Source organism: Haliaeetus albicilla, chromosome 5 (assembly GCF_947461875.1).
Source record: "Haliaeetus albicilla chromosome 5, bHalAlb1.1, whole genome shotgun sequence".
NCBI lineage: Eukaryota > Metazoa > Chordata > Aves > Accipitriformes > Accipitridae > Haliaeetus > Haliaeetus albicilla.
In genome coordinates, this window is record NC_091487.1 from 43,538,519 (window position 1) to 43,566,112 (window position 27,594).

At 60.8% G+C, this 27,594-nt stretch overlaps 2 protein-coding genes across 3 annotated transcripts; one reads left to right on the forward strand and one right to left on the reverse strand.

Annotated features, from left to right (window-relative positions):
* Positions 1–2,663: 2,663 nt before the first annotated feature.
* On the forward strand, positions 2,664–25,699 carry MAPK8IP1 (mitogen-activated protein kinase 8 interacting protein 1). Of its 2 annotated transcripts, none has more exons than XM_069784471.1 (12): positions 2,664–2,800; positions 9,858–9,963; positions 16,010–16,243; positions 19,489–19,570; positions 19,807–20,682; positions 21,314–21,389; positions 21,839–22,011; positions 22,291–22,400; positions 22,550–22,669; positions 23,695–23,765; positions 24,117–24,215; positions 24,645–25,699. In XM_069784471.1, the coding sequence occupies exons 1-12, from the start codon at positions 2,715–2,717 to the stop codon at positions 24,715–24,717; spliced, it is 2,106 nt and encodes a 701-aa protein (XP_069640572.1). In that variant the 5' UTR covers positions 2,664–2,714; the 3' UTR covers positions 24,718–25,699. The 2 variants fall into 2 exon arrangements, with proteins under 2 accessions (XP_069640572.1, XP_069640571.1); XM_069784470.1 differs by lacking the exon at positions 2,664–2,800 and adding an exon at positions 7,682–7,875.
* Positions 25,448–27,366, reverse strand: FREY1 (Frey regulator of sperm-oocyte fusion 1). Its single transcript, XM_069784481.1, has 3 exons — positions 26,571–27,366; positions 26,283–26,356; positions 25,448–26,160 (listed from the first exon to the last, which is right to left on the reverse strand). Exons 1-3 carry the CDS (start codon positions 26,636–26,638, stop codon positions 26,024–26,026), a joined length of 279 nt encoding a protein of 92 aa, XP_069640582.1. The 5' UTR covers positions 26,639–27,366; the 3' UTR covers positions 25,448–26,023.
* Between the last annotated feature and the right edge of the window lie 228 nt (positions 27,367–27,594).

Consider the following 27,594-nt stretch of genomic DNA (forward strand, 5'->3'; position numbering starts at 1 on the left):
AGAGGGTGGGCACTAGGCAAAGAAGTTCAATGTGGGTCTCCTGTCAGTGATTGAGCCTTTTTTCTTGCAGTTCTTCAGCTAAGTCATGAGCTGATACTAATACACTGTGGCTTAGCAGTCTAGTAACAAGCTAGGATGCAGTTGGTGTAAAGTTCTGCTTGTGCATTATGCCATCCTCCTTGGTGCTCCTGTGTACACCCAGTTACTGGAACTTTTTTTTTCCCCCTCTTTGGAGAATTACATGAGGTACGTTACTTTCTTATTAACCAGCAAGACTTTAGGAAGTGCAAGTAGCCATGCAGTTTCTCATCCAGGTTCGGCAATGGGGCTGATCCAGAACAGCAGTTCTAGAGCCTTAGTCTCAGTTGGGTATGTTCAGACAGTGCCAGTCCAAACACCAGCTAAGCGATTATTACAAACAATCCAACAAAGCCAAGACACAAAATATTTTGCATCTATGAGCTTTTAAAATTTGCAGTCGAAGTTGTTCAGCAACTTTGAGACACAAAAGGCAGGTTTTGAAGAGTGATGGCCTGCTCCATGTGCTGGTGGTTGGGGAAATTCCCTTCCCCCATGTCTCTTCTGTCTGCACAAAGGAGCTAGAGCATCTTCAGGAGGGGCTGGCTGAGAGGTTTGAAAGTAGAAAATGCGTGGATATGAAGAGATAGGAGCCAGAGCTCTGGCCACTGGAGCAGTGAGCAGGATGGCTATGGTAAGAGAGCAGAGTGCTACTCTGGTATCACAGCTGCATCTGGGGGGAGATCAGGTGGTTCAGCTGGGGGAGAGAAGCTGGAAAACCTCTCTCAGCACATGACCTTTCCTCAGGTTTAACTTAAGGCTGAGAACAGTTGTTCTGAAGTGGACCTGATGGTCAATTGGACAATTTGAAAGAGACAAGAAAGACAGCAGGTGCCTTGTGTGCAGAGACACTGGCTAGGGCAGAAGTGTCATCTCTATTTTGCAGGAGATGTACATGCACTCTCCCAGAGGCCACGGGCTCTACCGTGCGTATAAGGAGATAGATGTGACTGGCAGTAGCACAGCCAGAAAGGCCAAAATAGGTCTTCTGCCAGGCCAGCCTGAGCCAGGGCTGGGATGAAAGGCCTGATGACCAGACTGGGGGGGGAGCTCTTGGTGCTTGGTGTCCCAGCAGAAGATGGGATGTGCTGGTGATGATCTGGCTGCAGGAAGAGGAGGCAGCCTTACCTTCTGCCCCAGGTCAGAGGGCAAACGACAGCCATGCTGCAGAGGGATCGTGTTTTGGTAGATGGAGTTCATGCTTTGAGATGGAGCTGTGTCAAAGCTCCCCCAGTCCCTGAATGAATGCTGCTGAGTCTTTTGAGTCGTGCACGTAAGACAGTTTGGTCTGTGCATCCAAACTGTGAGGGGGACACCCAGCCCCCCTCAGGAGGCTGCCCCGGGGGTACCTGCACGTGGTGACCCTGTGGGGGTGTGCTTGTTTCCATGCTGGCCCAGGAGTAACATCTCTTTCCAGTTTGTCTGGCAGGAGACCAAGGCTCCTGGGAGAGAGCAGGGCTGTGTGCCTTGGAGGGCTCTGCTTGCTCTTCTCTGGAGGAACAGCTGACGTCCTGGGTCTGGGCCAAGAACTAATACCATCGCCTCAATGGCAGTCAGCTCCATGGTTTGAGAAATATGGATGGGATGTGCTGTATCTTTAAAGTTTGAACTGCTAAAGCAGTGCCACCCACCCTGTCCAGGACCGTCAGACAGTAACTGGGAGCACAGTGGCCATGCAGGGAATACGAAAAGTTCTGTTCAGGTACGGAAGTGGCCTTGGGACCTAAAAAGACTGATGTCTACTGTGCACAGCACAATCTGCACGGTTTTCTGAGAGAGCCTGCAAAGCGTGGGGAGAAGAGGAGGGGGAGAGAAACCTGCTGCTTGGGCTGGTGGGGAAGGGTAGCCGCAAAGAGCATTCACCCAAGATCAGATGCTCCCTGGGACATAGCCGGATGCAAGAGTGGGTCTGCCTCTTCTGGGGAGAGACCTGCAACCTGGAGATGTGGGTTTTTTCTCCCTTGTGTCTGGGGAACGTGTGTATAAGCTGCTTTTTTTAATTCCGCTTGCTGCGCTTGCAGCCCTGGCCAGCTTCAATAAGGGCAGGCTTTGTGCTGAGGCTGCCAGACCTGTTGCCAGCCGGGTGCTGCAAAGCTGCCATGGGTGGGAAAGCACAGCCTGGCTTTAGCTGCTGCTCCTGCTGCCTCCAGCCGTGTCCCCACTGGGGACGAGACCCTTCCTTGCGAGTGGCCCTGTGCGTCCAGCCCCTCTGCCAGCCGGCTGCGGGCCTGGGGGCCCCCACAACCACCCCAGGCTCCGGGGCTGCTGCCACCACCTGCGGCACATCTGCCCGGGGGGGAGCTCTGCCTCCAGCTGCGGGTAGGGGGTGTCGGTCCAGCTGTGGGCACATCTGCCCCGCCGGGGTCGGCGTTTCCCAGGGCCTGGGCGGTGCGGCGGGGGACGGGGTGCGGGGTGTCGCCTCCAGCTGTGGCCACATCTGTCCTGCAGCTGCCGCCGGGGGCCGCGGGAAGGAACCCCCGGGGCCTCTTCTTCTCCCCCCCTCCCTCCCCGGCGGCAGGTATGTCCCTCCCCGCCGGCACCGCCAGCATCCCCCTCCCTCCATCCCTCCTTCCCTGCCTCCTTCCCTGCCTCCCTCCCTCCCGCCCGCCCTCCGCCTGCATGGAGAGAGCCACAGAATGGCGGAGCGAGAGAAAGGAGCCGCATCCCCGCCCGCCTCCTCCCCCTTCCTGGGGCTGCACCTCGCCTCGCCCCCCAATTTCAGGTACCGGCCGCCCCCCCTAACCCCGGGACCCCCGCAGGGCTGCCCCAGTCCCCCCGCTCCGGGCAACGATCCCCATCTTCTGCAGCCCCCCCCCGCCCCACACCGCCGCGCCGGGCCCCCGCCTCCTCCCCGCGCATCCCTTCTGTCCCCCCCCCGCACCCCACACATCCCTTCTGCCCCCCACCCCGGCACCGCTGAACCCCCCCACCGCGTACATCACTCCAGCCCCCCCCCATCACTGCTCGGCCCGCCCACCCCATATGTTGCTTCAGCCCCCCCCCCAACCCATGTTGGCCCTCACCCCATCTACCAGTGCAGCTCCCACCTGCTTGGCCTCATGTCCCCCATCACCCCCCCCCCCCAGCCCCCTTACCTGTCTTCTCTTCAAACGCCTTTTCCTTACAAAAAAAAAGCTTCATCTCTTTCCCCGCCCCCAGGAAAGCCTTTTTTCTAGCCTTTTCCTAGAAATCCCAGGTGCTCCCGCTTCCCTCCCACCCCTGTGAAACGGGAACCCCGAGTGAGACGGTGGGAGAGTGCCAGAATTGATCCTCTCGGCAATACCGAAGCGCTCCCATCGATTTGGGATGCGGGGGGCTGTCTCTCCTCCAAAACCCCAACGGAGGCTGCTCACGGGGACTTCCGAGGGCTTCGGAGCCTCCCATGTCTCCCGAGGGCACCTCTGGGCCAGGGATGCGCTGGGTGGGTAAGGGAGCTCTGCCGTGGCCCGTGGGTGCGGTGCCTGGCGTCGCTCATTTGCCATCCGGGGGAGGCTCGCTGCTTCTGGCGGCCGTGCCGTCGTCAGCCATTGCTCTCTGCTTGCCTCTGGCACCCGGGGGTGCAGGCTGAGAAGGGGGGATTCGGTACGGGCCGCTTTGCGCGGTGAGATTTTGGAGAGGGAAAGGAGGGGCTGGTCCGTACTGGGGGCCGTGGCTAAGCTCGTGTCTACCGCTGGCAGGCCCCAGCCCCTGAGGCTTGGGGGCCAGCGGGTCCCTGCGAGGAAGCAGGCAGGTGCTGTCGAGCTATGGTGATGTTTTGGCAATTTACCCCTGAAGGACTCCTCTGCTTCTGGAGCCCCTTTGCCAGGTGGCTCTGGGGCTTCGGCAGCCACCTCCTATTGCAGCACTGCCTGCGAGAGCTGCTGGGAGCTGTTGCAACATGGCTGGGTAAACCCTGCAAATCGAGCAATTAAATGCTGCCTCTGGAAATGTCCACCATGGAGAAAGGGCTTGGCCACTGAGCCGGGGGCCGGAGGGTTGGCTGCCGAGCAGCTCCGGGCCCGTGAGAGGGTCGAGCTTGCCACCCAGGGCTGTCCTGGATGCAGCGGCTGTCCCCTGGGCACCCTCCCGCTCCCCAGCAAACAGCGATGTCCCGGGAGGGAGAACGAGGTGCCGCTTTTTGCTGTGCCTCAGACCTTCGGAAAGGGAGCCCAGCACGCTGGCAGCCTGCCCCGGGGAAGAACCGACCTCTGTGGGGGAGGCCGTGCAGCCGGGCGGAAAGCTGGGGAGTCGAGGCAGGGGCACGAGTTCTTCAGGCGTCGAGCTCCGGCGGTGAGCCTTGAGGTGGAAGGAGATGCCGGTGACATCCCCGAGCCTGGGGCAGGCTCTGGCAGACCGAAGGCGACATCATGATGGGGAACGGTGTGCGAGGAGGGACCCCCGCTTGCGAAACGTTTGCGAGCTGTGGTCCTGGGTGAGCCCTGTCCTCTGCCCCAGCTTGCTGCCCGCACGACGAGGTGTTTCAGCTTTTCTTGCCCTCTGGTACGTTCGCCTGCCCTTCCAGCTCCCCGAGTGGTAACACGCCGGCACAAGCGTTAGGTGATCGGTTGGCTTGAATTCAGAGAGGACTTGGTCCTGGCCAGCAAGCGGCCCGATGGGCTGGGGTCTGAAGCTCTGAAGAGGCCAGGGATGGTGGTTTCACAGGTCCTCGCTGCCGGTGATGGTTTGGCGTTGTCTGAGAAGAGGTGGGAGGAGAAGGATGGTGAGGTGAGCCCTCCTTTAGCCAGGAGGACCTCCAGAGGTGGCTGCTCACCACAACAAGAACAGCAGCATTTTAGGAGACAGCAATAAAAAAGTTCTTCTCATCCAGCCTCCCCTTCGTCCTTATGCCTCCCAAACCCTCGTGGTGGGGGCTGTGCCCCACTGGGGCTCCTTAGCATCTTTCTCCAGGACACCCTGTTGCAGCTCCTTGCCCTGCCAAGAAGCTTTGCCAGTGCTTCGGGCCAAGCTTTCCCGTAAGGGGCTCTCTGGGGCTGGGGGTCCCTCTGCCCAGTATAAGAGGGACAGGGAGGGCTGGCACAACTGGGGTGCAGCCAGGTGCAGGACCTCGCAGCGCTCGCCATGCTGCCTGCCCCGCTGCCCCCAGGAGTGCGGCTCTGAGGTAGCTGGGACCTGGGAGGGGGATTCAGCGACCGATCCCTTCTATCGCCTTCTGGTTTCTCTAATAAAAGCAAAGAGCATCCAACTAGCTGCTGGGGCAGGAAGGCTCCTATGGAAGGAAACCCTTAGGGAGTTATTTGCATTGGTCAGGAGAGAGGGGGAACTATCCCAATCCTCGGGGAGCCCCGTGGGAAATCACAGCCCTTTCTTGTGCTGTTGCCAGCGCCTTGGGATGGGACGAGGTCTCGGGGGAAGGGGAGCCCTCCATCTCCTCGGGAAGTTCAAAGAAGCAGCTTCAGGCTGAGGCAAAAATCAGTCCTAGCGCTATGGGTTGGTTTATGTGTCTGCCATGCCCATCTGGAGCTGTTGGAAGAGCCTGTTTGGAGGCAATGAGCTGGATGTCGGAATGGGGCTACCTGTCTTCTTGTGAAGGGAGACAAAAGGGCTGTCTTCTGATGGAGAGAGAGAGAGAGAGGCGCCTTCTCCTCGTTTCAAATAAGTCTCTGTGGCTCTTGTGATGGAAGAAAAAAACCCAGGACCAGCCAAATGTAGGATAGTACTATTTTCCCCACTAATGCTGGTTACAGGAGTTCCACACAGCGCTGCCTGGGAGCAGAATATCGGAGTACGGCCCAGGCAGGTGGGCTTGTTGGAGCCCCACATCTCCGTCGTGCCATGTTGCTCGTGGGAAATCCCACGCAGCAGCAGCGGGCTGGGAAGGCGATGCTGTAAGTCCCCTTTTCCCTGGCAGGGGATGGAATTGAGGAAGGCGCAGCAGCTGGGCTTGATTATAAGGCTGTTATTAGGACTGTGATGAAGCTGCTCCTGCTACGGGTGGGTAACGGCTGCCTCAGCTCACGCACCCACATGTGCTCCCTCACTCGCAGTTCCCGGGTGTCCCAAGTTTATCAGTTCTCGTGCATTCTGCAGGGCTGCCAGCCTCCGGGTGCCCCTTGGCATGTCCTTCAGGGGAGCACCTGTGACCTCTGCAGACACAGGGTTCGCCCACTCTCACAGCCGGGGAGCAACCTCCCATGTACCTGCGACGCCGTGGTGCCCACCTGCAGCAGCACGCAGGTGGCACCCGTGCCTCCGCGGCTGCTGTTGGCAAGGGAAGTTGGCCAAAATACCCGTGTAGGTCCTGCTCAGACTTTTACTGCCAGTGACGGAGCTGAGAGGAGTCAGAGCTGTTTCATTTTGCTGGTATTTTTAGCCTCTTTGAGAAGCAAGAGAGAAAGGCAGGGGTGTTCCCAGCACAGGGAGTGGGGGGAAAACAGAGAGCCTTCCTTGTATCTCCTACGAAGTCCTGGAGCATCCATGTGAGAGGAGAAAAGGGCAGGAGTAATACCAAGATAGAGACTTCTTTATTCATTGCATTAAGCGAGGAGGTTTCGAGCAGACGAGGTGCCTCCAGGCAGAGCTGATAGGGAAGATGGAGCCCTGGATACCGTTATCAGCGAGCTGAAAGACAATGAACACAGGATCACGAGTGACATTCGCCGGTGGCACGGCACCAGTGGGGTGAGAGCCAGCAACAGGTTAGTTCAGCAGGGTGCTCCAGGCCACCCGGTGAGCTGGACTCCTGCGAGCATCACCCACCTTAATCCGGCCAGGGTTGAAGCCGGGTCCCAACGGGGTGAGAAGCTCAGAGGCTGCGGCATGCTGGTGGGCGGCAAGCAGGTCCGAGAGGCTTGGGGGCGATGGCAGATTATCTGAGGCCGCGATGCCAAAGGTTTGTCAGCAACACCTGGCAGCCCCTGTTTCCTTTGGCAGCAGAAGAGAGGTGGGAGCTGGCAGAGCAGCTCACCAGGGATTTCTCTGACCTTTAACAGGGGTTAGAGGTTGGGGAAGCTCAGGAACGGCCCTGCCTGAGGTGGGAGCGGGGTTGGGGGTTAGGTGAGGGCAGACGGGGAAGGGGCAGCGCTCCTGGCGCTGCTCTGCGCCAGCTGGGCTTGCCCCTTGGCGAAGGCACTCCTCTTGCTTCCCTCCGCTCGGGGAATGCGGCCGGCTGCGACGCTGGTCCCGCTGTGCTGGAAACACTCCAGCCTTTGCGTCGGCGAGTGGCCCCGCTCTACCTGGCGAGAAGCCGGACGAATGCTCCTGTCTCCCGCAGGAAGGGATCCCGTCGTTCTGGCGGGGCAGAGAGGGGCAGAGCCCCTCGTCCCTGGCTCGGCCAACAATGCTGCAAGGGCAGGAGGAGGAGGAGGAGGAAGCTGGGTGGCGTGGGCGTCCGTGCCGGGGTAAGCAGATCCTCTGTGCCCGCTGCGGGTGCTGGGGAGTGGGTGCTGGAGAAGGACCAGGAGCCGGGCTGGCTGGCTGGCAGGCAGAGGCAGTCAGCATCCCCGGCAGAGTGCAGGGACTTGGCACTGGCTCAGCTGGGGAGGTTATTTTTTTTTTTTTTTTTTTTCCCCTCCAGGACAGCTGATTCCATCTATTTTTAATGAGCTTCCCCAGGTTGCGCAGTGAGGAGACAGAGCAGCGCCGGCAGCCACAGACTGCGACGGGGCAGGCGGAGGGGCAGCGGGCGCCCGGGGCTCGGCCGTCATCTCTCTCGCTCCTCCTCGCCCCGGGCCTGGGGGTCTTTTTTGGGGTGGGAGCGTGTCCCCCAGGGAAGGGGGGGTCCTCCTCAATGCAGCCGCCCTTGAAAATGGAGTCAAGCACCGAGGAGGAGAGCTGGCTGGAAGATCAGTGGGAGAAATGGTAGGGGACCGGCCGGGCCTCGGGGAGGGGGGCTTGCAGGGGCACGAGGGGCAGCCCCTCGCCCCTGGCTCTGCGAGTGATGGCCTCAGGACAGGAAAAAACTTGGCACCCAGTCGAGCCTAAAGTTTTCCCAGCTTGAGCAGGGCGCCGGAGCGGCAAAGGCGACCGGCCGCATCCTGCCACGCACCAGCATCTGCAGGCAGGGCTGGTGCTGGACACTTGCGCAGCATCTCCCCATCCCCAAAAGCACGGGCAGGGCTGTCTGCCCCCGCCGCGGAGTGGGGAGCACTGGCACCCACCCCAGGTGCTTCTGCAGAGCTGGGGACCCCCTGCCAGCCCCTCGCCAACAACGCTGTGCATCTCACCGGGACCCCACCGCGCTCCCACACCATGGCGGGTGGAGCCCCCCCAGCATTAGCGGCTGATGATATCCCACCCGCGTAACCGGAGAAGAAATCGATTTGTGCTTTGAAGGCTCGTCATGAGCCTCCTGCTTTGCGTTCTCTCCCTCCCGCAGGCAGCAGCAGCAGATGGGTGAGGTGGGGGATTGGGGGGGGGCGTCTGTGTCCCTGTCCCCCTCTGCCCTGATGTATCTCATGGGGGCTGCCCCCATGGGCACAGTCATTCCCGGCCACCTCCATTGCAGAAGACCACTACTCGTGGGGTCCTTGGAAACACGGAGGGGAGATGCTGCTTCCCCCATGGGCTTCTCCTGCTCCTTTCCCCTCTCTGGGGGCTGGGACAAGGGAGGTGTTACCCCTCCATGGAACTGGCTTGGTGCCACTGCCGGGGGTGGGGGGAGCCCCAAGGTGTGCAAGTGATGCTTAAAGCGAGGGTGGGAGCTCTGCAGGTCACAAAATACCCTTCTCCTTCCTTCCCTGCTGGTGAGGGCCAAGCTGGAGAGGGGCGATGAGCTCGGCGTGGTACTTTCACCGGAGCATGTCCCAGCGTGAGGAGCTGGGAGCAAATGGAAATGGCGGCATGCGAAGCAGTGCCCGTGGCTGCTCCAGACAAAACTCGGGGCTGAGTTGGTTGGCAGAAGAATTTCAAGCTGGGCTCTTTTATTTACCCCGGTGGTAATGAATAAGCGAGAGGAGCATTGCGGTACCACCACGGAGAAATGTTTTAATGCACAGAAGCCAGGAGCGTCTCGCCGTCCCCCCAGGGATGCGAGCAAGCACATGAGAAGCCTGCTCGTCAGCAGGTTTCCAGCCACTAAAAGGATATCTCTGTAAACTTTTTGAAGAGGTATAATGAGCCTGTGGGTCTGACAGCCCTAAGGGACCCCTGAGGCCATGCAGGCAGGCTCGGCAGCGCCGATGGTCGTGAGGATGCCCGCAGTCACCCCGGGGAGTGATTTTGGCGCAGAGGGAAATCACTGCCCTCTCTTACTGCAGGCACCTGGGCTGGGACATCCCTCCCAGCCATGGCTCGGGGGCTGGTGGTGCCATGGCCGGCAGGTTTGCGGTGCTTGCAAGGTCTGTGGGTCTTGATGTGGTCACCTGTCCCAGCAGGTCCATCCTCCAGTTGTGCCTTGCCAGGACCCCCAGCTCTTCCCCTCCCTGTAACCCCAGCCTTCACCCCGCTGGGTGTCTGTGCCCAGCTTGGGCAACCCCAGATGGGGTCCCACATCCCTGGGATGGTGGGAATGGAACCTCCTGGGACAGGGCTGGCTGTGCTGTCTGTCCCACGCTCTCCCAACCTGCACGTCCATGCTGCTTTCAGTCAGGCAGGGGCTGGTTTGGGGCACACTCCTCCTGCCTCCCCACAGCCACGCACCATACCAAGCCCAGCCATTTGGTGGGGACAGACCCATCACCTCTGGAAGGAGCCCCCTTCTCAGTCTTTCTTCCCAGTAAAGACCAGGAGAGCCTCTCCCGGGGCAGGCAGTGCTACTCCCTGCCCGCAGGCAGCAAGCTGCCCTGCACCCTCCTGCCCACCGCCAGCGCAGTGGGTGATCGCACCATCTCCACTCCCTCCAGGCTCACCCACGACATCAGCCTCGAGGAGTTTGAGGATGAAGACCTCTCCGAGATCACTGACGAGTGTGGAATCAGCCTGCACTGCAAGGAGAGCCTGGCCACCCGGGTAAGTGCGATGGGGATGGGGACAGGGATGGGGACGGGCAGAGCGTGCACCGGTGGGGCTGGCGGGACCATCAGGTTCCACGCAGGACCACCAGGTCCCCAGGCTAGCGATGCTTCCTCAAGGCATCCATTGCCACGATGCCAATCCCCTCGGGTCGGCAGTGCCCTCTCCTCCCCACGGCACAGCACAGACCCTTTCTGAGCCAGCCAAACCCAAGGGACAAAAAAGCATCTTTTGAGATGCCTTTGAGATGCCAGTGCCTTTTGGTTCCCACTGTGCTGGAGGGATTTGAGTTTGTTCCTCAGGGATGAGCCTAAGAGTTTGGGCGTGACTGGGGGGCATCCCCCCCATTTGAGCGGGATAGCCAGAGAGCCTCTGGCACCTGAGGAGCATCCTCGGGAAGCGAGGCCACGTGCGAGGTGGCTCCAAAGGTCCTGCATGGGCTGTGCCTCCTGCCCCCACGTGCATCCCTGGGTTTGGAGCTGCGGCTGGGCTGGCATGGTGAGAGCTCTGCTCTGCTCACCCGAGGCATTCCTTCCGACTTGCTAGCTGCCTCTCAGGAATTTTAGGAGGCTGGAGACCTGGAGGCTGGTGAAACAGGAAGGGAGGAGGTGGCTCTGACCCCAGCAGGCGACATAAAAATGGGAGATGTGAAGTCTATGCAGATGCAGGCAGGTCTCCCATCCACCTTAAGCACCCTGTGCAGACCCCGACAGGGTTCACACCACTATTTGAACTGCCCAAGAAGGCCATGGGGGCAGAAACGTGGAAGTAAACTGAGAATTACATTGGATTTGGAAATATGCAGGGATTCTGCATTTTGCCAATGTGTTTCACACTAGAGGGATGCAAATGCTGGAGTAGCAACCAAATGGTTTGAGAATCATTTTGTCCCCCAGGAGAACTATTTCCTCCGCAAAACTGATAAAGACCCAGCAAGGAGGGGAAAGGCAGAACAATTTGTTACAGATTTAAAACTAGAAAGTGAATTTGTGGTGTTGGAAATCCCTTGTTACAGGCAGGAGGGTACAGGCAGACCTCATCCTTGGGAGGTGAAGGTGTCCTGCTGTGCTCCCTGGTCTAATTTGGCATCTTCCCAGCAGAAATTCAGCTTCTCCCGGAGATGGGGCTGCTGTTCCACATCTCTGCTCCAGCCATAGCCTCCTCCTGCTCCAGGATGTTATGGCCAGGGAAGGAGAAGGAGAGCCTGGGCTTGGGGGCTGTGTACGCTGAAGGAAGGAGGGATAATGCTGGAGGCAAAACCAAAGTCAAACCTCATGCTGGATGCCCACGAGGACAGAGCCGCAGCAAGGGCAGGGCATCGGGAAGATCCTCCTGCCTGCAATAGGTGAGGCAGGCAGGGGCTGCGGGTGCATTGCTGGATGCTTCCCATTAGCTGTCCCAGTTCTGCGCTGCTGATGGCACCACCAGGCTCTTAGGCCAGGATTTCTTTTTTCTTTATGGACTGCCAGCCCTTGGCTGAGGTTTGGCAGGGAGGGTAAGGAGGAGGGGGGACTTGCAGCTCAACTGCTGCAGCCCTTCCTTGAGGGTGAGGAAAAATAGACTGTTTCGCCCATTTAAAACAGTTTACTGAGTGGTTTCTGCATCCCTGTGCTGCGATGCAGAGACCTGACCCTCGGTAGAGGGTTTGCTTGAGCTCCAGCAGCCAGCCCCACGCCTTCCCTGGGGATGGCTCAGAGCCGCTCTGCCCAAATGCCCGGGTGCACTACGAGTCTGCTGGAGTGGAAGGGGAATGCGACACTGCCCCTGGGAAGCAATGAGCTATTCATAAACACAGCAAAGGAAGAAGACTACCGTGCTTAGAAAAAATGCCTGCTAAAAATATGTCCTAATGGTTTATACGGGACATGAAGGATTGCCCGAGGAGCAGAACCCAAAGCAGTGACGGCAACGGCAGCGAGAGGGGCTTTTCAGTCCCAAACATCGAAGGCGAGAAAGCCAGGGAGCTTCGTGACCCGATCGTCATCCGGAGCGAGCTTGAGGCGGCGGGGTTGCAGGATCAGCCTGATGGAAGCAGCCAGGCCCAGAGGGAGCGGCTTGGCCGGGTCTGCGTGCGGCGGCGGGGGCCAGCAAATCAGTAATGACCCGCGGCCGGCATCAGCCAGCTAATTGCATCACGTGGGGATGGCTGGCTTGGCAAGTCACTCTGACGCCGGGGCCAGGGCCGGGGGGGGCCCATGCTGACGCCCTGCCCGTGACGAACTCCCAGTGCCGGTGCCGCAGAGCGCACGACGTACGCAAGATGGACGGTTGGCCCCGATCGCCCCCGCGGCTGGCAAAAGCCCGGTGATGGACAGAGGGATGCGAGGTGGGAGTGAGCTGCCGGGTCACCGGATTACACCGGAGCAGAGAGCGATGGGGAAGGGGGAAACACGGAGACGTTTGCTCTGGAGAGCACGGTCAGCCATGGGGCTGGGGACATCCAGCCGCTCCAAGCTTCCCAACCCAGCAGCGAGTCTCCGGAGAGATGGGCAGGCACAGTAAACCAGCGGTGAGCAGGAAAGCACCGGGAAGGAGCGAGGGGACAAACCCTGCCGGAGGGCTGGGAAAGCGGCTGGCAGATAGGGACGGCTGGTGACCTTGGCAAGGCAGGGGGTCCAGGCAGAGCCGCTCGGCGGCAAAACCCCGTGGCAGGAACGGGCAGCCGGTGCGGAGGTCAACACCCAAACAGAGGTGGGGTTTGGGGTTTTTTTTTTTGGCCCTGGAAAAACAAAGATGACTTCATCGTGGGCTATTTTAGCAGCTTTCCAGAAATAGTGGCTTAGACACACAGAAACTGCAAGGAGGCGTAGACTGATGTTTGTGCAAGAGGGAACTATCCACCGACGAGGACCACACCTCATGGATGGGAGACCATGTACTAAGAATGAGGAATAATCCCGAGCGCGGCTGAAAAAACCCTTAATTTCAGCAAGAAGTCCCAGGTGAATGAAAAGCAGGAGCAAAGTGGGGGGTGGGCTGAGGAGAGGGCTCAGCGGAGGAGCAGAGCTGCCTTTAGGGCTGTTGAACGGCAGGGCAGGAGGCCAGCTGGGGAGGAGCGGGGGCCACCGGGGCGAGGGATGCCACCCCCGCCTCGCAAATGGCAGCGGTCGGGCACGTTGAGAGGGACAGTTGCAACAGAAGCACCAGGCCTTTGCTTCGGGTTTGGTCTCGGTTTAGTGGCTTGGAAATCCAGGGTGACGATCCCTGGTTTCAGCAAGATGGATCCCCGCAAACAGCCAGGCTGTGGTTAATAAAGGCTCGGTGCCTTATCTGTATTCCAGGAGCTGCGGAAAATGGTTAATGCAAGAATGGAAAAAAGAAAAAAAAAAAAAAGAAATACCCTTCTTGGAAATACCTGAGAGCACAAGAATGAGTGCCCAAAGGAAAAGAGCCGATATAGGGCTGTGCTGAGCCTTCGTGGTCTGCATGAAAAGGCCTGAACCAGCCATGAAGGTACAGATATGTGGAGAAAAAAAACCAAACCACTTTGTTTTTCCAGCATAATAAGACTGTTGGAAATGCCAGGCTTCCTCTTGATGTTCACTGTACTGTCACTGATCCAGTGTGCTGCTGGCAGCAGCCACCCCCAGAAAGCCAGCGGGACCCACTGCAAAGGGAGAAGCAGCTGCAATGAGCCGGCCAACCTGCTGATCTGGAGACCGGCGGGGAGCCGGCTGCATGGGCTGGGAGCAAAGGATGCAGCAGCAAGGTGGCTGCTTACTCCAGGCGGCTTTTCAAAGGCTGTCCCACGAAGCTGCCTCTGATCCGTCGCCAGCTGCGGCTGCACCAGGCTGGGAGCAGAGAGGCTTCTCCTGGCGCTTTGAAGACAGGAGCAAAGCAGTCGCAGCTGGGTGGTAGGGAGAGGGGACACAGCTGTCGCCTCTACTCGGCAAGTCCCCCTTGCTTCCCCACGCTCATAAAATGATTTTCCTAGCTTCCCTGCTTGACAGGGAAGGCTGCCAGGGTGGGGGAGCAGGGAAGAGCCCTCTGCCTTCTCGACCATAGAGGGTATGGACCCTCTACAGGCCATTAATAAGTACCTGCAGCGGCCGTAGTTTCCTCCTAGCTATTGAACCTGGACTGGTGCATCCCTCCTAGGGCGTGCTTTTCTTCAGAACAGGTACTGTTTTGCTTTTCTGCATCCTTCTGGGACTTTTCCTTCTCTGTGAGTTTTCTGAGTGATCGCTACAGCTACAGGATTACTGAGGCAGCACCATTAGCAGTCTAGGTTGAACATCACCAGCTGAGACAAATACACCTACCTTGGCTAGGTATCATCTATTTAGCTGGCATTTCCCCCCAGTGCTGTTCCTGTACCTCAATTTCCTTGTTAAAATCCGGTGCCACAGAAACACAGAACTTGTTGTAAGAAGGCTAATGTTAAAAACAAGGGAGTTAAATGTTTAAAGCCTCAAGAGGATGAGTTTGGGTGGCAGTGCTCCTCCAGGTGCTCACCTGGGGTGAAATGGCCCCCGTGAGAGGGTTCGTACTGTGCCTGCAGCAGGCAGAGCCCTGTCTGTGCTGGCTTTAGTTGGACAGTTTAGGAGCTGGTAGCAGCGAGAGCTCTTGGGGGGGCTGCCAGAGCTGGGCCCCCACAGCAGGGGTTGTTTCTTCTCCCACAGCTCAAGGGGCATCCTTCATGCAGCCGGAGTCATGCATAGCATCAGCTGCAAAAAAATGCCCTTTTCCACCTCTGCCCGCCGATGAGCTTTCCCGTCACCACAAACAGCTGATAACACAGGGAATTCAACTCGCTAATGCCAAGTTGCAGCCTTTATTGCTGGCTGCAGCAACCTGCGCATGTGCAAGCTTCGGTTACGGCAAGGAGGGTGGCTTGGGAAGGAAAGCGCTGACCTTTAAACACCTGCAGCCGTGGGGGGACATCGGTGCCTCTTTGCCCAGCAACACAGCCACGAGGAGTGCGGTGGCTCAGCGATGGGGCATCAGGTCCTCGCAGCCCTCACGGGCCATGGTGGCCACCCTGCTTCAAGGGTGAAGGGTGCAAGGGGAAAGAGGGGGGCTGTCCCCAGCCAGAGTGCAGCCACCACCCGCAAGTGACTGGAGAGCTAGTGCTGGGCTACTGGCTTGTTGGGTGTCCCTTCTGCATGGCTTCAGGTCCCGATATGTGCAAATGCAGGGTGTATGAGAAAAGGCTTGTTCAAGGTGAGGAGGCCAAGGGGGATGTAGCTGCTGTCCCCAGCTGCCTAATGGGTGTTACGGGGGAGAAGGAGCCTGACTCCTCTCGGAGGTGTGCAGTGAAAATTTCAGCCCCATAAAGAGAAAAAGTAGCAGTAGTGCAGCACCCAACACGGCGCCGGGTTCCCCATCCGTGAGGATATTTGGGTGTGATGGGTGAGGCCCCAAGTGACCAGGCGGGGCTCGGACCAAACCTCCAACCGAGATGATTGTGTGCTTGTAGGAGTCCCAGTTACCAGGACAGGAACCCAGAAAGGGCATGGTCCGCCTCGGGAGGAAGAATCATAGGGCAGCCTGGGCTGGAAGGGACCTCAGAAGATCCCCTGGCCTGACCTTTTGTGGGAAAGGGACCCTAGATGGGATTATCCAGCACCCTGTCCAGTTGCATCTTGAAAACCCCCAGCGATGGGGACTCTACCGTGTCCCTGGGGGAGGCAGTTCTGCTGAATGGTTGTTCTCACCGTAAAAAACCCCCTCCTTGTCACGTCAGACGAAGCCTGCCTGTGCGCCTTCGTGCCCTTGGCGGGGAACGGGACGGTTACTCGTACCTACAGCCCCCCCGCCACGGGGCAAGCGCGGCGGCTGCCCCTCGCCCTCCCGGGGCAGGCGGGGAGGGGGTGGGGGGCTTCCCGGCCGCGGGAATAACATCCCTGCCCCTTGAAAGGGAAGAGAGCCGCCGGGGGGGGGGGCTGCACGGGCGCCGGCCCCCCCCCCCCGCCCCCGGCCCGACCCCCGGCCCCGGCGGGAGGCGCGGCGGCTGCCGGCCCTGCCTCTTTCCCTCTTTCCCTCCCTCCGTCCGTCTGTCCCTCCCTCCCGGTGGCCTGATCGCGGCCGCTAATCCCGGCAGGGCCATGTGAGCCGGCCGGGCGGCGGGGCCCGGGCGGCGGGCGGCGGGGAGGCCAGCCGGCTGCAGGCGGAGATGCTCCAGCTCGACCTCATCGACGCGGCGGGGGACGCGCCGGCCGAGGAGCAGACGGCCCCCGAACCGCTGCAGAAAGACCCCCCGGCCGGGACCACGGATGTCTACAGGCCGAAAAGACCCACAACTCTCAACCTCTTCCCGCAGGTGCCTCGCAGCCAGGTGAGGCCGGGACCGGGGGGGGGGGGGAGTGCGGGGGAGGAGGAGGAGGAGGAGGAGGAGGTGGAGGGATGCTCCCACCGCCGGGGTTTTTTGTCTCGGAGGGTTGAAGGGATGGAGCGATGCTCTGCGGGCCGCCCGCCCCCCCCCCCCCCCCCCCCCGCCCCCGGGGGTCTCTGCGGGTCCAGGGGACACCCAGGGACGTGCTCGGTCCCTGCCGGGCCCCCCCCAGGCCGTACCCCCCCTGCCCGGGCACTGCGCTCGGTGGGGGTGGATGGGGGGGGGGGGTTAGGGGCCGGGTGGGTCCTTCCTCCATCCCCGCTGCCGAGGTGGGGAGGGGGCATCGGTGCCCCTGCAGAGCCCGTGGGGATGGAGAGTAAACGAGGCACGGCATACGGAACACTGTACGGGACGGAGCCACCAAGCCACGGGGCTGGCAAGCCCGAGCCTGGCACCGCTGGCCAACAGCTGGCTGGGTTCCAGCTGCCCCAGGTCCGGGCAGCACCAGCGCCGGGGCAGGACGGTGACACCGAGTGCCCCGTGCTTGGCGGCAGGGACTCGGCCGCCTCCGCTCCTGAGCAGCGGCGCCCGGCAGAAGAAGTATTAATGTCGGCGCCCCGTGCAAAATTTGAGAGGCAGAACGGCAACACCCAAAATGGTGGCCGGGAGGACGAGGGGGTTCTGTTGTCTTGCTGGTGCTCAAATTTTGTACGAGGTTTTGGATGGTTTTTCCCTAAGACAGCCTGCCCCATGCAGCCATGGGGTTGCTGTCGTCCCCCGAATAGGTGGCGTTTCGGTGCCACCGAGCACCTCTGAGCGGCAGCTGGAGTCCCTTTGCCCCATCTCTCCCGTAAATTTCACAAACCCATGCAAGATGCGCGATGCGCAGAGGCTATTTTTGCCACCCTCCTGCGTTCAGCCGTGCCTTCTGCCAAGTAGGAGGATTTTCGTCGCGGTGACGTTCAGCCGAGGAGCATGAAACGAGAGGCAGGTGTCCCCGTGGGTGACAGATGGGGAGTAGTCGGGGCTGGGTGTCACCAGCCCAGCACCAGCAGCTGATGCCAGCTCTCTGCCTGAGGCCACGGGTGGGAGGAGGAGGAGGAGGAGGAGGAAGGCACAGAGCCAGGGTGGGTGCCCGCGGGGCAGCTGGCACCAGGGACAAAGGCAGCAGGGCTGGGGAGGCGGGGGGGGGGGGGGGGGGAGCCCCGATGAGCATAATGGACAAGGGGACAGTGGCAGCCTTGTCCCACCCTGTGCGGGGACCCCGAGGAGCAAGTGGCACATGGCAGCCACATCCAGCTGGGGGGAGAGGGGACAGCAGGGCTCCCCTCCCAGGCAGCTGGTCCCAACCAATGTCTTGAGGTGGCAGCAGGCTTGTGGAGAGGGATTGGGGGGGGGGATGTTGCATAGACTATGGGCCGGGGAGGGGGAGCTGATGGTCCCCTCACAAGGGGGCTGTTGGAGCCTGTGGGGCTGCAGTGGGAGCCATGGGTATGGCCCAAATTGAGGACCCCTCCCGTGCCTGCGGCCTCCTCGTGCTGGGCAGGGTGTGCGTGGGCAGGGCACCGTCCCACCCTCTGCTCCAGCTACTTCTTGCGGGGCCAGGAGCTGGCTTGGTGAGGTCTCGGTTGCTGCTGGGCTCTCTGTGATCATCATCCCAGGCAGGTGGTCTGGAGACAGCGAGACGAACATTCCCAGCTTCCCAGGCTGGGAAGAAACAGCTGCTGGGACTGGCTAAGTTCATCCTCTAAGACCTTGCGAATGCCCCTCCACCCTGGCTGGGCATTGCAGACCCCAGAGCGCCCTGGTCCTGCAGGATGGGTGGGTTCTGCTTGCTGGGTTGCTGCCTCCCGTCCCAGTCCAGGCAGCCAGTCTGGCTCGCGTGCTGGCCCCGTGGCACTCTGCACGCAGAGGCCGTCGCTGCGGCAGCTCCCCTGGCCCGCGTCCCGGCCCGTCGTGTCCCTGGGAAAGGCAAGCGAGGACGCGCTGTTATTTGCCTTGGCACGGGAGGGGCTCGCGGAGGCTGTGCCGGCAGGTCACCGAAGCCCCGTGGCGGGGGTCTCTCCCCTCCCCGCGCGGAGGCAGGGATCTGGCGGCCGCGGTTCAGCAGCGTGCGACTCGGTGGACTTTCAGGGCAAAGGCTTGCTTCGTGTCGGTGAGGAAGCGAAGCAAAGGTGGGGCAGCCCCTGCGCTGCTGGTAATAGCTGTAGGCTGGCGATAAGGCCGTGAGAAAATCCGGGGAGTCCCAGCGGGGCTTAGTGCTTGAGCAAAAACTAATGGTGTGGAAAATGTCGCTGCTGCAGCTGGGGGAGAAACAGCCGGTGCCCCGCAGGAGGGGCTGGAGGAGAGGATGGGGACCAGGGTTGGGGCTGCAGCAGGTGGGATGTCGTGCCCTGCTGAGGTGGGCAGGGAGGACTTGTCCCCCTTCTGCAGGAGAGTCCTCGTTACAGGGAACCTGGTGGCCTTCAGTCCGGGGTCTCACAGCGATGCTGAGCATGCGTTCCCCTGCGCACACACGCATGTGCGCACACACGCATGTGCACACGCATGGCTGGCCTCCCAGGGCAAGGCGGGCAGGGCACGGCGCCCACAGAAACTCACCTGAGCACAAGCAGCCCGACCCTGCCTCTCTCTCCAGCTGATCAGGATTGACGTCTGCTAGTGAACTATGTATACATGCGTGTGCGCACGTGCATGTATAGATATGTATCCATACCTATACGTGTGTATACGTGTACCCTTATATACACCCAAAACGGATGACTCTAGTAGCAGGTGTTAGTCTGTCCGGTAGCTGGCTCCCAGCTGGGCAGCAGCGCATCCCCTGGCCCTTGGGAATTCCCCCATTTAATAACCTCGGGTGGTCTGAAGGTGGGCAGGGCCAGCGGCATGGGAGCAAAGCATGCCCGCCCAGCCTAGGCGGGCTCCAGGCAGGCTCAGCTCTTGAATTTTTGGTTTGGGACCATCCTGCGTCCGAGTCTTCCTGGCGTGGACGAATACATCCTTCCAGGCCAGGCCGTCTGCCTCCGGGCTGGCTCTTTGCCCACGTTGCTTCGGCCGCCGCACCAGATCTCACAGCAGCGGCGTGGCGAGACGTGGGGCTGGCACTGGGGGGGTCCCCTGAGCACCGCGTGCCCAGGCGAGGGGGGAACCGAGCGGGGCGCTGCGGACCCGGGGAAGGATGGGTGCTGCTGCGCCACGCGCTGTTTACGGTTTGGGCTACAAGGCGGCTTTGTTGTTCTCCTCAGGACACTCTGAATAACAACTCTCTGGGGAAAAAGCACAGTTGGCAGGAGCGGGTGTCCCGGTCATCGTCCCCTCTGAAAACGGGTGAGTTCTCAGGCTGTTGGCCAGGAGCAGCTCCTTGCACCCTTTCGTGGCTCTCAGGAGTAAATCCCCTGCCCGGAGCCTGAGGCAAGTGGTGCCGGAGCAGGAGGTCGGGGAAAGCGTTCCCAGACGGATGCGAGGCATGTCCAGCTTGAGTCTGGTGGCATCCCCGGCCACCTTCCCCACCTGGGAGCATCCCCCTCTGCGGGGTTGTCAACGCTGCTCTCCTCCCTCTCCAGGTGAGCAGACCCCTCCCCACGACCACGTTTGCCTGAGTGATGAGGTCAATCACCAAAACAGCACAACCTCCACCAAAGACCGGGGCACATCCACAGAGAGCCCGTGCCGGCGCACGGCGGCCACCCAGATGGCACCCGCCTGCGTCGCCTCGTCCCGGCCACCCGAGAAGCACCAGGCCACCAGCCGACCCCCACCGCACGGCGCCAGCGTGGTGGTGGTGACGACGAGGGGCCCCGAGGCCCACCGGGACCGCATCCGCTACCAGACAGACGTGAGGCTGGAGGCCACAGAGGAGATCTACCTGACGCCTGTCCAGAAGAACTCGGACCCCCTGGAGACCGACAAGCCATTCCTGTCTCAGTCCAGTGAGAACCGCATGTCCATCAGCTCCGACATCGACACCTCTGGCTATTCGGCCCTGGCAGGGAAAACCAACCCCTCCATCAGTGAGGAGGACGAGGTGCTGGACTACATGTCCTCCCCCGACAAGACGAACCTGCCCAGGGCCTCCTGCGGTGGTGGGAGCGGTGGTTCCCGGCCGGGGCACAACCTTCAGAGAGCCTCGGTGAGTTCGGACACCAGCGCCCTCTCCTACGACTCGGTCAAGTACACGCTGGTGGTGGACGAGAACATGCAGCTGGAGCTGGTCAGCCTCAAGCAGTGCTACTCGGGCTACAGCGACGAGAGCGACTCGGCCACCGTCTACGACAACTGCGTCTCCTCGCCCTACGAGTCGGCCATCGGCGAGGAGTACGAGGAGGACGCCCTGAAGCGCGACTCGGTCTGCCTCTCCGAGGACTCCACCCCCGAGGCGGACATCCACTTCTCCAAGAAGTTCCTCAACGTCTTCATGAGCGGCCGGGCGCGCTCCTCCAGTGAGTGCTGGGTGCTGGGGAGGGGGGAGGTGGTGGCTGCCTGCCCGTCCCTGGTACGAGGCTGAGGGCACGCTCAGGGACCCCCGCAGCGAGGTGGAGAGCCGCCAGCCCCAGCTCTGCTTGCTGCAGCCTGTGGTTCTGTCCCTGGTGGCTTTGAGGGGGCTTGGAAAAGCCTTGTGACCTGCAGGTGGGGGTGGCCGGAGGTGATTCAGGGCTGCTTTTTTGGCTAGCCCAAGGTATGGCTGCGCTGAGGGGAAGGTTGGGTGGTCTCGCAGGGGGACAGCATCCCTCCTGGAGTGTCCCCCTCCTCCCTGAGCCCAGAGGAGCACCGGGGTGGGTGGCATGCCCCGGCAGGCAGGGCTTCCTGCGGTGCAGCTTGTCCCATGGTGCTGGTGACACCGGCTGTCGCAGCCATGTGGGGTGGCACAGGGAGGTCGTGGCCCCAGCGGGGACCACCGGGCCCCAGCGTGGCAGCTCTAGCCGTGCCCTTCTCCCATGTGGCACCGCATGGCTTTGTCTCGGTCGAGACGTTCCCCAGGAGCATCAGCAGCCTGGTTGGCTCGATGTCCATCCCTTGGTTGTGGTGCTGACCCCTCAACCCTGAGATATCCCCCTCTGCCTTTGTCCCCAGGTGCCGAGTCCTTCGGGTTGTTCTCCTGCATGATCAACGGGGAGGAGCAGGAGCAGACCCACCGCGCTGTCTTTAGGTGAGATCGCAGGTCTGAGCGGTGTCCCCAGCCTCTCATGGGGCGAAGCCCGTGCTGCCCTCCCACCACGGTGGAGCCAGCCCAAACCCCAGTGTTTCCAGCTTTTGGGAAGCCCTGGGGACCAAACCACTGCCCGTAGCTCGTGTCCTGCCCGGGAACGACATCTGCCCAGGCTGCTGCAGGGGCAAGACCTCCGAGGGCGGCCAGGACCTCTGGGGACAAGCATGGGTGGTGCCGTAGGGATACCCTTGTCTTAGGTGCCAGGTTGCTGCCGCCTTTTGAGCCTAAACCCGCTGAGATGCGTTATTCAGCATCTCGGGTCCCCACGGCTAATTACACCCGCCAGGGCGCTGCCGGCGGGTTTTGCGTTACCCCCTGCCCCAGCAGTGAGCCGGTGAGAAGGCCACCAGCGCTGCTGGCCGGCCAGGTGCTAGTGCCTCCCTGCCCAGGTTTGTGCCTCGCCACGCGGATGAGCTGGAGCTGGAGGTGGACGATCCTTTGCTGGTGGAGGTGCAGGCAGAAGATTATTGGTACGAGGCCTACAACATGCGGACGGGCGACCGGGGCATTTTTCCTGCCTACTACGCTATCGAAGTCACCAAGGACCCAGACCACGTAACAGGTACCAAGCCTCTGCGCGCAGCCTGCTGATGTCCTCCGTCTTGTGTCCACCTCCTCTCCCCTGAGCAGAGCAGGGGGATGGAGGGAGGACCAAGCCGGGCACCCGGCAGGGAGCGATCGGCAGCTTCTGGTGTGATGCTGGGAGCTGGTACCCGGTGCTGCGGGAAGCCTTCCCTGGGCAGGGAAACGTGCAGGGCTGGGAATACGGAGCGGGGAGGTGGATCTCGGCCCACGTTCCCAGTCACCGGAGACGATCCCCACCGCGTGCTCTCTCTTCTAGCTCTGGCCAAGAGCAGTGACTGGGTGGACCAGTTTCGGGTGAAGTTCCTCGGCTCGGTGCAGGTTCCCTATCACAAGGGCAACGACGTGCTGTGCGCGGCCATGCAGAAGGTAGTGTCCCACCCCATCCCCGGGAGCAGGAGCGCCTGCTGCTCCTGGGAGCAGGGCAGAGCCTCAGTGGGGAAGGGAAAGGGTGAACGAACCGCCATAACTGCTCACGAGTGTCAGAGCTTTGTCTCTCGGTCTTCCCCCCCCTCCAGATTGCCACCACGCGCCGCCTCACTGTGCACTTTAACCCACCCTCCAGCTGCGTCCTGGAGATCAGCGTGCGTGGGGTCAAGATTGCCGTGAAAGCCGACGACTCCAAGGAGCACAGCAAGGTAGTGCCCCGCTCCCCGCTCATCTCCTCCCTTCCCCGGCTCGTGCCCCCCCTGTGCTACAGGTCATGTTTGCGTGTGAAAATGGAGGGTCTCCACCCTACGTCTGAGGGTGTGACAAACACCATCAGCGGGGTCGTAGGCCCACCTCGGGGTCCCTTGTGCCCCACGGGCTCCCAGCTTTGGGCCGTATCCGTACAGCTGGCTGATGCCCTCGCAGCTGCCAGGCGCGTTGCTGTGCTGGGATGCTGCAAGCTGAGCCATGCCAGTAATCTGTCAGCTGCTTCTAAACCTTTCTGCTACTATTTTGAGTGGTGTCCTCCAGATCTGCCCTGTAATCTCTTTAGCTGGCTATGGCAGGCTGCTGATTAGCGTTCTGCATAAGTAGCCTAGCAAAGCACGGTGAGATGCTGGGCAGGGGCAAGCGAGGGCTTTGCAGCGAGCTGTTGGGAAACCTCCCCTACAGCTGGGGGGGTAGGAGTAGTTCATGGCTGTGGATGCTGTGGCAGGGAGCTGGGCTGGGGTTTCTACAAGTCCTGCCTATACCTAGAGGATGCCATCAACTTGGTTGCTCTTTAAACTTGTATAAATGAGTTCTCGTTTCTGGCTGGGACCCTTTGAACACCCAGGCTTGAATGACTGACTGACTTAAAAGTTATCCATTCACCTTCTATCTGCTGGTATTTCTGAGAGCCTTTTTAGTGAGGGAGAGGGGCTGTGTGTGCTGGGCAAACAGCAGCGCTGATTCTAGCCTGCATACAGCCTAACACAGGGCCTCCAGGGAAACTCTGCAGGAGCTGCTGGAGCTAGAGGCAGCAGGGATGGGAGCCAGCAGGACTGCCTGGAAGCGTACCCTGTGTGCGGGTGCTTGGGGCCATCCTGAAACTGCTGCTGGTAGCAGCCCAGGATCAGGCTCCATTTTATTTTACTGCTTAGTCCAAGCACAGATTTCCAGGGGTCAGATACCAGCTGCCCTGTAGGCCTGGTGAGGAGGAAAGCTTTGATGGGTCCTTTCTCTGTTCCCCCAGGTAAACAAGTGTAGCCATTTTTTCCAGCTGAAGAACATTTCCTTTTGTGGATACCATCCAAAGAACAACAAGTAAGTAGTGGGGGAGCATGGGGCAGCTCTCAATGCCAGCGGCTTGGCACAGAGGCTTCACTGCCTTACTGCTGAGGGCAGCATGCCTGGGGCCGGGAGGGGAAGGGGAGGCTTCCCAGCGCCCCGGTCCTGAGGGTTCCCCTTCCCCTGTAAGCCCAGCCCTGCAGTTTCACGCAAGAGCAGCCTTTGGATGGCAGTTACATCCCAGCTCTGGGCATGGACCGTGGGAGCTGGCGGTCACTGGGTTTTGTGGGGGTGCAGGTCCCAAACGCCTGTGCTCAAGGGTGGGGATGCTGAGGTACCTGTGCCTGCTTGTCTGCCGGTCCAGTCTTGCCCACTCTCTGCCCTCAGATATTTTGGGTTCATCACCAAGCACCCTGCTGACCACAGATTTGCCTGTCACGTCTTTGTCTCGGAGGAGTCCACGAAGCCGCTGGCGGAGTCTGTAGGGTGAGTCCTGGCTGAGCGGGGCGCGAGGCGCTCGCTCCCGAAGGGCAGGAGGAATGAGGCAGGCAGGCTGAATCCTGCCATCTCCCCATATGTGTGGGGCTTGGACCTGGCCCCAGGCTGGCACCTCTTCCCTCAAGTGAGAGGCTTGGAGCGAGAGCCAGGGCTGACGGGGCTACGGGCAGCATATTCCTGACAGCACTGGAACAAGTCCCAGCGCAAGGCTTTGCAGGCAGATGGCTGAAAGTCATGCGCTGTGCAGGGGATCAGAAGCAGGATGGAGACCCTGCGGCTCTGATGGCAGCTCTGGGTGCTAACGCAGTAGAGGCAAGGGGCTGGGGGGGGCGGGCTGGGAGGGTCAAACTGGCCACAGGGTAGGGAGCAAGGGCAAGAGGGGCTCTCTGCTCAGCTTTGCCCGGTGCTGTGTTGCAGGAGGGCTTTTCAGCAATTCTACAAGGAGTATGTGGAGTACACGTGCCCCACGGAGGACATCTATCTGGAGTAGGGGCTGGCACAGGCACCTCCTGCACAGCCAGGGCTGCAGTCTCGCCCCTTCCCCGTGTCGTGCATGGACAAGAGCTGCTTTGAGCCTGGAGGAGGAGGGGGGGGCCCGGGGTAGGGCTCCCCAGGGCACGGAGCGCCGCCTCTTTTCATGACTCCCCTTCCTCGGGCTGGGGGGGGACGGGAGGGGGGAGGGCTGGACAAATTGTGTTCATTGTACAAATACTCTTAGTTTATTCTATTGGAGAAGCACCCGCTGGGTGCCCTGCCTGTGAGCGGCGGAGGGGTGGGCAGCAGCGTGCTTGGGCCCTTCCCCGCTGCAGGCTGGGGTGACAGCATCTCCTCCTTGTGACCATGGCCCAGCTTCCCGTCACATCCTTCTGGGGTGACTTTTAACGCAGTGGCAGAGTCGGACTCTCGCAGTATGAAGACAGAGCAGCTACAGCAAACGAGACCCACGTGCTGGCTTCTGCCTAGGAGGTGGGCTTGCCCTGGGCAGGCATTGCCTCCCTGCCAGGCGCTGGGGACAAGGCTGCTGGGCAGGGATGATGGAGGGAGCCCCAGTATCTCCTCAGCCGGGGCCAGGATGAGCTGAGACAGCTCACCCCTGCCTCTGCCCCCCGTGCCTGTCCCTACCCTCTTGTATCTGTGCCCCAGGGAAAGAGAAAAATCCCCCCAATACCTCCCTGCAGTAACTACACCTCGGGAGGGGAGCCTTTCTCTGCCCCTTTCCCCCTCTCCCCCCGCAGCTGCAGGTGGCAGAGGCAGTGGCAGAGCTGGGCCACCCCAGAGCAGTGGGGCTCAGCCCCTCTGCAGCACTGGGTGCCTGCCAGAAGAAGCGGGGCAGGGAAGGGCTAAGCCTGCAGGGAGCCGTGGGAAGCACTGGGGAGGTAGAAGAGCTCTCCTGGTCCCTGCAGCCAGCGGTCTCTGTGCTTCAGCTGGATCTGCTGTGATGGCAACAACTATTAAATATGATGGTTCATGGAGCAGGGCTGCTGTGCTGTTTGTGTCCCACCACAGTGGGTCTGGGCCCTGGCTGGTTCTTTCCCTTGGGACCCCCAAGAGGAGCTGGAGCTTCTCAGGTTTGGTCCGAGAGTCCCGGTTGCAATTCCTAGAGGCCAGAGATCATCATATGATGATCAGAAGGGAACCTCTGGATGTCACCTGCTCCAGTCCCCACCCAAAGCAGGGCTCACTTACCCTTAACCCACCCCCCCCCCCCCCGTACCTACACCCCGTACCTACACTGTCCTGCAGCACTGGGGGGTTCCCCAAGACCGGGCTGTGGGTGGGCACAGGGGCACGCTGGTTCACAGGCGGGCATCGTAGTAGTACTCCAGTAAATCAAGCTCATCGCGCTTGCTTTTGCCAGCTCTGCGCAGTGCTGCTGGCCGCTCCCGGGCTGCCCAGGTCCTGAAGCGAGGCTGCTTGGGTTTGATGCCATAATCTGCAGGTAGAGTGGAGAGGCTGGGCTCAGCCCTGGGCTGCTCACAGGACCGGGGATAACTGCCTACCTGGAGAGGTGAGTTCAGGGAAAGGGGTTTTAGAGGGGTGAGGAGAGCACTGTACCGTCCACCAGGCCAAAGTGCTGCTGTGGAAGCTCCAGGGGAGCAGAGAAGTCCTCGGGAACAAAGGAGCTGGCCCTGCAGAAGAAAACCAGGGGCAGGAGTGAGCCGAGACCCTACAGCACTTGCCCAAGAGCTCCCACGTGCCGCTTGTCTTCACCTGGCCTGGCCAGGTCTCGAGGGCTTGTTGCCACAAGTGCCAGCCCACACCTGGGCCAGGAGCCCTGCAGCACCTCTGCAGGTACCAGGGTGAGGAGGAGGAGGAGGAGGAGGAAGAGGGAAGCACCATCACCTCTGGCTCAAGGGCCGCGGGAGGGCAGCCCCCAGCAGCAAGGTGAGCAGCAGGAGCCAGCACCGCATGATGCGCACTGATGCCAGCTCCACAGCGAGGTCACAGAAGAGCCACACCAGTAGCCCTGGGACACCAACCGGGTTGGGCAGGGGACAGGCTCCTGCCCGGGCGCTGCTGCCTACCCCTTCCCAGTATGTAAGCTTCTGGTCCTAGGCTGCTTGGTCCTGCCAGCTGCTCACAGCCCTCCCTGCACCGCTGCACATCCCTCCCATGCAGCCATAATGCCAGGTCTGTTTCCCTGTCCCTCACCACCACCCTTTGCCTCCCTCTCAACCCCTGTAAAAGCAAACCCCTTCATCTCAGTACCCCCCCCGCAAACTTTCCAGACTTTGCAGTCTTCAGTATCTTCCTCTGCTAAAAGTCCAAACGAAGAGAGCACAGTCTCTCCCTCATGGCTCTTCCACGCTGTGTTACAGGGCATTGCTGTGACCTGAGGTGGCAACACAGACCCCCCACACTGCCAAAGCCCTGTGGTCCCCAACTGCTGTGGCCTGTTAGGGGGGTGTGCTTGGGGCTACATCCCATATTTCAGGTGCTGAGGCAAGAAGGCTGTGACCCCTGCAGCCCCAGAGTCCATCAAGGTAGGAACGCTCCTGTCATCCACCTGAGGCCAAGGCACCAGTTTCCAGCTCCCAAGCTCTGCACAGGGCTGGTAGCTGCCTCTGAGGCAAACCAGTGCCACCAGCTGGCTACCCCTTCGTCCTGGCCAAGGGAGCCACCACAGACGCACACTGAGCAGATGGATGCCTCAACTGTCCCCCAGTTAGCTCAGCAGATATAAAGATGGCCATGGCTGTCCAAGCCTCTCCTGGGCCCTTTATTGCGGGTGGCGCAGCAGTATTTGCAGAATTAATCTCTTTCTAAGAGACAGCATATCCCAGGGTAGACAACTGCAAAAGCTGCTCTGATATAGAGACTGGCTGGCAACCAGATACGAGGGGAGCCCATGCAAAGAGGGAGGTCT

What these genes read in the sequence shown, in the direction of transcription:
- MAPK8IP1 (XM_069784471.1), top strand. Translation starts at nt 2,715, where the DNA reads ATGGCGGAGCGAGAGAAAGGAGCCGCATCCCCGCCCGCCTCCTCCCCC. An exon ending in CGGCCGGGCGCGCTCCTCCA is followed by an intron (nt 20,683 to 21,313) that starts GTGAGTGCTGGG and finishes CTTTGTCCCCAG; the next exon opens with GTGCCGAGTCCTTCGGGTTG. An exon ending in TACCATCCAAAGAACAACAA is followed by an intron (nt 23,766 to 24,116) that starts GTAAGTAGTGGG and finishes CTCTGCCCTCAG; the next exon opens with ATATTTTGGGTTCATCACCA.
- FREY1 (XM_069784481.1), bottom strand. Translation starts at nt 26,638, where the DNA reads ATGCGGTGCTGGCTCCTGCTGCTCACCTTGCTGCTGGGGGCTGCCCTC. An exon ending in CCGCGGCCCTTGAGCCAGAG is followed by an intron (nt 26,357 to 26,570) that starts GTGATGGTGCTT and finishes TTTCTTCTGCAG; the next exon opens with GGCCAGCTCCTTTGTTCCCG. An exon ending in GCACTTTGGCCTGGTGGACG is followed by an intron (nt 26,161 to 26,282) that starts GTACAGTGCTCT and finishes CTCTACCTGCAG; the next exon opens with ATTATGGCATCAAACCCAAG.